This window comes from Stegodyphus dumicola, chromosome 4, assembly GCF_044657685.1.
Source record: "Stegodyphus dumicola isolate Sdum_Otavi_A_Nest chromosome 4, ASM4465768v1".
Taxonomy (NCBI): domain Eukaryota; kingdom Metazoa; phylum Arthropoda; class Arachnida; order Araneae; family Eresidae; genus Stegodyphus; species Stegodyphus dumicola.
In genome coordinates this window covers 127112383-127123081 of record NC_140771.1, presented here as the reverse complement: position 1 = coordinate 127123081, position 10699 = coordinate 127112383, and the positions used below count along the sequence as shown (strand labels likewise).

At 29.4% G+C, this 10699-nt stretch overlaps 1 protein-coding gene across 2 annotated transcripts; it reads left to right on the top strand.

Annotated features, from left to right (window-relative positions):
• Window positions 1-4724: 4724 nt before the first annotated feature.
• LOC118189692 (uncharacterized) lies at window positions 4725-10420 on the top strand. 2 transcript variants are annotated; one of them, XM_035360349.1, is made up of 4 exons: window positions 4725-4805; window positions 5487-5571; window positions 8691-8775; window positions 10109-10420. In XM_035360349.1, exons 1-4 carry the CDS (start codon window positions 4740-4742, stop codon window positions 10308-10310), a joined length of 438 nt encoding a protein of 145 aa, XP_035216240.1. In that variant the 5' UTR covers window positions 4725-4739; the 3' UTR covers window positions 10311-10420. The 2 variants fall into 2 exon arrangements, with proteins under 2 accessions (XP_035216240.1, XP_035216239.1); XM_035360348.1 differs by having other exon boundaries at window positions 5454-5571.
• The last annotated feature ends 279 nt before the right edge of the window (window positions 10421-10699 follow it).

The window sequence follows — 10699 nt, the reverse complement described above, 5'->3', positions numbered from 1 at the left end:
CTATTTTTACGCTCGACCGTATTTTAGGCCCTTGATAACTTCGCTGTTTAATTGGCGTTAAGAGGCCAACTCTTATAGAATCTTGATAGCTTCGGTTATCAAGTTCTTTAGGCTCTTTAGTTAAGTTTTATTCTTAGCATTCCTGAGTTCAACCCCAAGTGGAGGCTTTGCTCTAAACTCAAGAACTGTTAAATTTATATTCCAAGAAGTCAACTGTTAAATTTATATTGAATAATAAAGGGTAATTAACCTTAATAATAAAGGATAATTTTCCTTTCATTATGCAAAGCCGAAAAACGTGCATCATTTATCTTTCAAATACTTTATGTTATATTTTTTAATTATGGTTATTATTTTTTGGTAAAATATTCCTTTTCAGGACTTCTTATTAATTATTTGAGTTGCATGGTCTTAAAATGATTATTTACAGATTTTCCTTTCCTTCATTTGACTGTGTACTTTAAGCATATTTATTAACATAAATCTTCAAGAATTTGATTTTGCTTATTTAAATAACATTTCTTTCGAGAGAATATTTTTCTACCTAAACTACAGTGCATTTGAAAACTGCATAAGTTGAAAGTACAGAAAAGAACAGTTAACACGTTCTTTCAATGGGCCGTTCAGAAAAGATATATAAATGAGAAATATATATAACCAAAATTTTAAGTTAGAGTGATATGCATAAATTGCTCCCCGCCAGGGGTTCACAACAAGGTCGACATATGCCCCTAGGTGTAAATGAAATTTTAAAGGGCTTCAATGATGATAAAGGGAGTGATTTGGGATGAGTAGCTGAATAAGTACCGCCAACTGCTAGGTATAATCAAAATTTTATTCACGGCAAATAAATTATTAGCAAAATTGATAAGTAATTTTTCATTAATATAATTTAATTCTATAAATTCAAGTTTTAATGAAAACACCTCGTCAAGCTAGGTTTTCGAATTCAAGAAAAAAAAAATTCCTAAAGAAATATCCTAAAATAAAAGCTGTTATAGGAACAATGTTATTGATTTTCCAGTCATCTTAGCCGGTGGAAACACGCTATAATCAAGTTACTATATCATTACGGAAAAAAAGAAGGAGGTTGAATATTTTTGAACGAGACGATTTAAGGAATAAGTTAACTAATTTTATGCCAAATATTAAAAAAAAAAAATAAAAAATAAAAAAACCTGCATCAGTACATCAGCCGTAGTCAATCCCATCAACTAGCGTCGAAGTTTTGTGCATTTAGAATATTTTGTATCTAAAAACCTAATTATACTGGTAAAATTAAAATAATAATAATACCAAAATAATAAAACAGAAAAGTAAGAAGCTATTCTGTTCACTTTCTTGGCCTAATAATTATCTTTTATTAATTCATATCAAATTATTTGTATTATGTGCACGTTATATGCTACATCTTATGATGAGTGGTCGAGGAGGAAAATAATTCTTTTTGTAGTGATCGATGAAAGAAAATTTTCGGGATCCTTTATTTACATAGATGTTTCATTATACCACTACTTTACACAATTTTATAATGTTATTTTTTCTTTCTTAAAATATTACTCTAATTTCCCAAAATGTTGAATGTTTCATATTTTACACCGGAAGAATCAAACACATAAAATAAAAGACTAAATTTTACGTAAATAAATAACTAAATAAAATAAATAAAAATTATAATAATTGAATAAGTTTAAATAAGTAGAAATAAATAAAACTTTTAACATTTCAATACATTGATTTTTTTCTTTTAATGGTTATTGGCCCAAGAAAACCATAATTGTTTTTGTGAGGCATTCTACGAATATATTCCCAATAATTTTCCCTTATTCATTCGCTACATGCAACAGTAAAATATTCACTTTAGGAACAGCTTGTTTTTTGTGGCATTTTGTGCAGACGTATCGATTTCCACTTCATCAGCATTTCATCAGACTAAATAGTGAAGCGATTTTGTCCATGATACTGAAATTTTTTAGAGGTTAGGCATTTTGGAGGCAAAAGATAGAATAAAGACCGGTTTTATCAACACTTATTTTTAGCTGATATCCATCTTCTTCGGATAAATTCTTGAATCTTCAGCAAATTCTGAGACATCATTAGATTTCCATTTATAATATGATATAATATTTTACGAAATAATTTAAATTTATACCCAATGAAAAACCTAGGCCTTTCGTAATGTTAAATTTTCGTGTCTTATTCGCTAATTTAGGCGAATTATCTATAAAATGTGAAGCACGGAACTAAGTGAAAACTTCAGCAAAGTATGGTTTGATCCCTCAGATATTTCACCTTGAAAACCAAATTTCTTTGGTTTCGGAAAACGTTGCTATTTCTTCTAATTACCTTCTTTCAGAAACTTTTGTTTTCAGTTTTAACACAAAAAGTTCTTGAGTTGTATCTTTTAGGAGACTAATTCTTTATTTTCTAGACATTTTAGCTGCAAATTGAGCTTAAAGTAAAACCGAGAAGACAATCAGTCGAGTTAAAATGGGCTTACAAAATCGTAGATGAGAACCCAAACTGAGGGGACTGACAAATTTTAGTAAATTACCAGCAGTTAGGCGCAATGCTTTCTATAACGAAATACATTTTGAGTTTTCCTTTAATTATTTCGTTATTTTCATTTTACCCTTACAAAAAATTTTAATTTTTCTTTTAGCTTTTGTTATAGAGTGTTCCCTGAAAGGCTACTATGAAATCTCACAAATGTGTCTAGCTCTCTTCCTGTTTGGAGCATTCCTCTTTCATTTAGTTACTGTTGTAAAATAATGTTGCATGCGTATGCGTTCGTAATAAATTGAATGCACAACTCCGATCAAAAGTGAATAAAATTTATTCTTATCACAACAAATAAAACAAAATTCTGAAATATTTTCTTTATATTTTCTTTCTTATAATTGTGAGACATTGAGATATTCGTATAATATCGCAATGTCTCACAGTAGTTGTATCTTAAACTACTGAAACGTTTTACAGAACACAATTCAAAATAGAGAAAGCTAATCCGATCTCACCTCGAATTAGCTACAGTCAACCAACTAGAACTAAGTAAACAACTACTAAACAACTGAATTTGAACTGTTTTCCAGCGGCTTTTATAAGCTTTTTAAACGCACTAGAGAACATTCTCGTATTTTCTCGATTTTTCTGGATAGAAAAAGTAGATATCATTTATTAAAATACCAGATATCTATTTATTAAAATGTTAAATGCGCGTGCTCCTGTATTTTAATATTTCCGGTGTAGCTTTCTCTTCAGATAAGTCTCGTGCTGCATTGCACGGGAATATAAAACAATTTTAATTACAAACTCTACTAAAAATAGCTAAATACATAAACCGTAAGAATACGATAGCGTTGAGTGGTAGATGCGCTGCTATAATTTTAAATTTAAGTCAAACAAAGTTTGATTTAAATTTTAATAGCTATAATAGCTATAATTTAAAACTTTAGCTATAATTTAAAAGAATTTAAGTTATATCTTCCACTGCATTTAGTTATTTACATTACCAAGTTCTATTTTTAGTCAGACATTAGGAACTACTTTAATTTAGTTTCAGTTTGAAATTTTCAAATAAATTTCTCAAATATTTTTTATTTAAATATTGTAATTCGTAGAATTGCATTGTCATGAACACATTTCGGCTATTTAAGGTATAACTTTTCTTTTAATATAATGATTTGTGGGATTTTAAGTGAATCTATGCGTAATAAAAATTAACTTTTCATTTAATGAAAAATATAACATCTTTCGAGCTACATACGAGATGAGATGTAGATATCGTTCATCGTATCATCTACACTTCAGACGTATGATGCAGAATAGTACTCACAATGATAGTACAATAAAAAACCTCACAGATTCAACTAGCAAAAGAGCTGAGATTCATTACAAAAATTTGTTCAACAATTATCAATGAATTAGCGATCTTACTTTTTGTGTTTATCAGGCAGTCCTTTATTAAATAAATCGTGCACTGACAAGCAAAATACATATCCAAAAGACCACCAAGACTAGAGATAGGACTGTGACTTAACTTAGCTTTTAGAGTTAATGAACAGAAAGACAGGGTCGAGATACTTACATGGCATTTTTCTGAATGCATTCTGTCAAAAATGGCATAATGCTCGAAATTAACCTTCATGAAAAATTTTTGAATTGAATACTCCATTGTTTTACTTTGAATCTTTAGGCGGTAAACTTAAAATCATTAAGACAAAACCTGAATAAAAATTCAATTATAAAATTTTGAGTAAGTGTTAAATTTTGGTAATAATAAAGAATTCTCTTCCCATAAAAGAAAAGAATGTTAATTAAATATGGAATACTCCATCTAACTGCATAAATATGGATGCTGCATCTGCTCCGTTAAATTAATATTGCACCTGCGCCACATGTCAAGCAGGCTTTTCTAAAATTCTAAATCCACAGATGCAGTTAACATTGATATACTTAATCTTTGAACTTTATAAACTCCTAATGTAATATAATATATATTACAACAAGAAAAATAATTACATTTCCTTCGTCATTGCATTCATCATTCTGAAGAATTTTCCAGCTTTGAATTTTATTTAAAAATTTTTTGATAGTTGTAGAAATTTGGCTGTCATTCAAAGAAATGGCAACACATATTTCAAATAGCTTACTATACCATAAACCAAAGCAAAAATTCGGATACAGATGATGTGTTCCCGAATTTGATTGGCTACAGAACGTAATTATATGTGAAAGATATGCTTATAAATTTCGCTTCAAGGGGAATTTTTACTAGTTTATCTATTCTCAGCTTTGTTCGCAAGGTAATTATTACATGTTTCTAGATTTCTATAAATTTTAACACTTATATCGTTTAGAAAATATTACATGCTTACTTGTAAAGTACTTAGAGATTATTTTAAGTTAGTTTGTTCATTTATAAAAAAAATAATTTAGGTCTAATTAATTTACTAGAATTTGGAATTTATCTTCGAAAATAATTAAGATATTTAAAAAATTACAATTCTGTATCACAAACAATTACGATCGGCTATTTTGGGTAACAACGCATAGATGAAATATATATTACCTTGTGAACAGAACTATATTTTATATTAGTTTTAATATTTTAATGAATCCCTTAAATGCTCCTGCGAAGGCATGGCAATAGAATTTGTTTTTCTCAAATGGGATTAAATTTCAACCACATAATTTTCATGAAAAAACATACCACATACGTAATAAGAACATTTTACATTCAAAGGTACATTCAAAGAAATATTTAAGGTTTTCGCATATCGTTACCAAATCTAGTTTATAACGTGTTTCAAGAGTCTTAATTAGTATTATTTAGTAACTCAAAATTTCACATTAATTCCCTCAATTTTAGAAAACATTCTTGACTCTTTAGAACCTTTCATTTTAGCAATTTTTATCATGAATGATGTTTCCACAACATATTGATTTTATAGATAGTGAATACCCCATTCTTCTTCTCCCCCCAGATGAATACGTTTTGGGTGTTTGTTGTGGTTAGCGCTCTTGCTGTTGTTTCCTGTGATGATGGTGCTAAAGACCCTGAACTAGCAGGTAAGTTCAGCATCATATACAGCTCTCTGTAATAATGTTTGATGACATGTAACTGCTTTTTAAAGTATTATGATTTAACTTGAAAATAATTGAAATTTAATACAGTTGCATGTTTTTCATATGAATCAGCATCATATCATATCCGTCAGTCTCCAAAAATATGATTTTTTTTGTTTAGAATAATCGGCTTAAACACAAAATTTAGTTCATTGAAGATTGCTGAGGATTAATTTCCTTTTTTGATGCTTTGCGAATTATTGTATCTGTACCTCATTATTTAACTTTGCACAGCACGCAAGAAAGATCTGGCTAGGTAGCTTAAATACCGATTTCAGAATTAAAGGAGTCTAAGAGTTTAGATCTCTGCAGCGTACTACACTTAATGAAATTTACTTTTGATAATAATTTAGTACGACTTTATATCTTCTGCAGAATATTCCAGGTACTCAAATTTCTACAGCTTTTAAGAAATGTTTAGTTCTAATCTTTCGTTCTAAGGAAGATAGATTAGGGAATGGTAAAGCTGCATTTTGATAAATATGAATATGAATATATATGCGAAAGTCGCTGGTATTGTCTATAAAGGTTTTAAAAACTCAAAAATTCAACATTTGGGGCAATTTATAGTTAAGCATTGAAATTTTTAGGACTGTTTATCAAGGAATTTTAATGAATAATTTTTGGCAAATGATTTATTTAATTTGAAACTTATTTTGAATTAATAAAATATATTGAAATGGTCATTAATTCTTATAAATCTACATGAACCCTTATATATTAATATAATTGATTCATACTCATCCTTTGTTCAAGAAATTCGAAAATTATCTTTCGTGTTACGTCAAATAAATCATTTTTTCCATTTGGAGGCATCGTCTAAATCCTTCATCAAGTCACCTGTGATACTCTGTACAGAAATGTCAGCAAATCTGTTTGTCCGTTGCGTTTAGGAAAGGAACTCGGAAAAATTTAATGAAACTACTTATGGAAAGGTCGCCTATTTGCATTAACTTCATTTTCAGTTTTAGTAATTATTTTCCTATCACATTTTTAATTCACAGTGCATTCTTTGCATAAAATTTCATATTGCATAAAATTACTTTCCAGATAAATTATGATTCTTTTTCTCCTTTATTAAATTTCATTAAGCTTTAATTTTTATTTTCACTTTTGCATTTCTATTCAATTACGTTGAATACATAGTCATAAAAATACACTATCATACTCTTTACTGTCTTACGTATTCACGCTTTTATCTGCTTCCACAGTATACTCTGCACTACTCAACAATTGTGCTTAGAGTTTTCATAGAGTCTTATATAAGAATATTTATAAATCCCTAGGTAGAATATTGCATTTTTCTTACAGTAGAAATTTGTCACAATTTTCAAATCAGGCTCAATTAAAACACTAAAAATATATTTGCTTTAAAGCTTGCGTATCTTTTTTAAATTATTGATTATAAAATTCCATATATGGAATATTATTCATTGAATTGGTACAACGGTAGTTTTTTTAATTTTCATTCTCGCTGGAATTGCTTGAATAACATACTTGTTCCTATACGTATAATTTACTTTGGCTTCATCACTTCCATTGAAATTCAAATAACAAAAGAAGTGACATCCAAGCCTTGAGAAGGTGCAATAATCGGGTAAATATCAGCGTTAAACGATCGCCGAAAGAACTAGGTCGAATAAAGGAAGTATTTCTAAGGAAACTATTTCGAAATAGCTGAAAATAAGAAAGTTTTAGTTATTTTCAAATCTGAAACAGAATATAAAAGAATAGAATAAAAGCTTCATTTTTGAAATAGATATAAGTTAGAGGGCCATAATAGTGAGCTAGAAAGTTCAGGATAACCTTGATTTAGAAGTCAAAGTTGCTCGAAGAGTACGAAATGCAACCAAAATTCTAAACAATTAAAGCCATAAACCGGGAACATTAACCCTTTCTTAATCTCTTCCTAGGTGATAGAAGACGTAACGAAAAGCTAAAAACAAATTTAATGTTTATTAAGACATAATGTGCCCACACAAGAATTAATCTTATAAAAAGTGTGGGATGAAAGAAAATAATTTAATAATCGCAATATATCTAAACTTTTAGAGCATAAAGAAGCTTTCTACCCTCCCAAAGAAAATGTTCATATTAAAGTAATCAGCAGCGATTACATGCAAAAAATCCTAAATATTGATATTGAGTTATATAATTTTAATACCTGTATTAAAACAATTGATAGACATCTAGTGAATAAATGCAAAAAAGAAATAATCCGGCGCACTCTAAATATGTGGGAAAAGAAACATAATTTTTTATTTTATTTTAGACTGAATTAACGTTATCATTGACGGTTTTCTTATTTAAGCCCGTAACGCTTGCGCGAGAGATGGCTTCTAATTACCTAAGTTTATTTGTGGAAATATATCAAATTATGTATAAATTGGATAAAAGGAAGTATCAAAAACGTCCAATAAATTAACAAAAGTGGTGTGTACAGAAGATTTGCTGCAGTAGGATTACATTTTCAGTAGATTTCTGATGGTGTAAATGTGCTTTGAATATGGTTAATATTCAAAGTACATTTCTAAAAATGGAATCTTGATACTTCTTCACGCATCTGCCCAGCATATATAAATGAAATGTTGATTTAATAGTTTAGAGAAAACTGAGGGATTTTTAAAAAGTTGCATTATTACAGCTTTTTTATAATCACATATTTATATTTCGAATTATATATGTTTAAAATGCTTTAAAGGAAAATATTATAATATAGTTTATGAAAAGACGTTACTATTGCATAAACTGAAAATTCAGTTATTCCAGATTCTGGAGTCTAAACGTTTCATGTAAATAAATCGGATGAAGTTTACTTTAATAGCTACGAAAAACCTAATTAGAGTGAACGTGATTCTGCTCTGATTATAAACGAAATACATGAAGTCTTTATACCCTTCAAGTTTTTAATACCACTTTTAAAGCTTCCACTTTGACTATTCACGAATTAATAAATGCATCCAAACACTAAGTAATCTCAATATATACATAAATACATCAATATATAAATTTTAAGGTATATTTGAAGTTTGCTAAAAATACATTCTTTCTTTGTTTTATAGCTGTTCAGCAGAAGTTACGAAAGTTAGAACTCATAGAAAAGTTCATAGCTGCGATTCCTATGAATACCAGAAAAGCGGAACAAAGGTAAGAAATGCTATTTGTAAAATATGGTACTGAATAAATAGCTTTTTTCTCCTTAGTATTACTGAAAACTTATATTTTATCTGAAGGCTTTTAGATGCAACATAAGAACGATATATGATGTAATTCGTTTTCCGAAATTCCTTGTGGAATGAAAGTTTCACATCACAGGTAATCAGACTTGTAAATATACATCTGCTTCTCTGTATAACAATGATCAGTTAAATTAGAAATATTTTCTAATAGTTAAGTAAACTGTTTTTAGTTTATTAAAGGAAAGATATATAATACATGCATTGTGCAAAAACGTGGAGATGGGTTTACGTAACTTAAGCTAGTTTCTGATCTTAGCAAATTTGGCGTGTGAGATGTAAATTTAGTCATAATACATGATAATGTTGTGAAATCCACAGAGCTCTATACCTTTGTGGGAATCGTAACGCTAATTAATTGTCATGATGTAAAGCATTCTCTGATGGCGAAGCATTCCGATATGGGACACCGAATGAAGAAAATCAATTTCTATATACTCTATTTTGCATTTTCTACTTCACAGTGGTGATATTCCATGGATCTCGTATTTGTTGACGTATTATGCTTTCAGCTCGAGAGACATTTAAGAGAATCACTAGCTAGATTAGAGAAGATATTGACATGGGCAGGGTTATGAAGAACCGAACCTAATACGGCTGTGCCTGCTTTGCCTGAGTATTTACAGTGTCATGTGACATAAAGAGAAATATGAGTCTATCTTTCACCTATCAGATTACTTAGTATCACTACTGAACGTATCTGAGTGTCGTGAAACAAAACCTTCTACTTGCGGTATTGCCTCCCGAACTGAATGTAAAAAATTTTAACACCAAAACATGGTACAAAAAGGTTAGAATAAAAAATACTGAAAGCAAACTTTGATAGGTAATTTTTTATTGGAAAACAAGAAAAGGCTGTCTGTCCAGGTGGAATGCCTAAATGGATATTAAATAAAGCAAAACCACCAACCCATATGGCAGGTTCCTTCGCTATGAACTGATCTCGGGGTGAACTACTGTATTCAACCGTATTTTCTACTTGGATACTAGTAAATACGCATATTTAAAACCTCCTCTCTAACAGGTAGCCAGAATTATTCTACCAAAGTAATAGTATATTAAATGATAAATCTTTTCTTTGGTAAACTTATAGAGAGATAAATTTATGTTTATATTATTCCCGAATTTATCTCTGCATTTATCCTTAAAATTTGACCATCTGAAGAAATGTGTATCAAAACAATGCAAAAAGTCAGTTTTACTTCAAACAATACTCATGCATTATTTTTTATTTTATTTAAAAGGGACGATTGCCTCGGCTACGGTGAAGAATGCTTCATGATTTCCGGACCTAACTGCTGTGGATTTTCAAATTGGTGCAATTACCATGATGAATACATTCCAGGTGACGCTAACAACCCTCCAAGATATGTAAACAGATGTCGGGCTGGTAGTTTGACTGTAATGGCTGAAGAACTCTATAACAACACTATCGGCAGAAGGTAGTTTTGATACCATCAAATAAGGATGCTTGGAACGAACGGCAAATCTTGAATTACCAAAACATTTCATTTTGTTTGCTCTTTTTGTGATTAAAGCGATTTAATTTAGCTAAATTTGCTGTCTTTTTTCATTTTCTGCTCTCAGATTTTGATACTGTTTCGATACATTTAGCAATAACTGTTATACTGTAAAGGTATTATGAAATGTTAACGCTTTAGATTTTTATTACAAGAGTTATAGTTTTCTGAAGAAATAGTAATGAGAAAAAAATAGAATGTTTATTAATTTGATTGGAAGAATGAATTTTTAATTACTGGTGAAATTTTCTCTAAAATCTGTGTAAGGTAGAAATAATTAAGCATTCGAAGCTAGTAAAAATTCCTTTTTATATT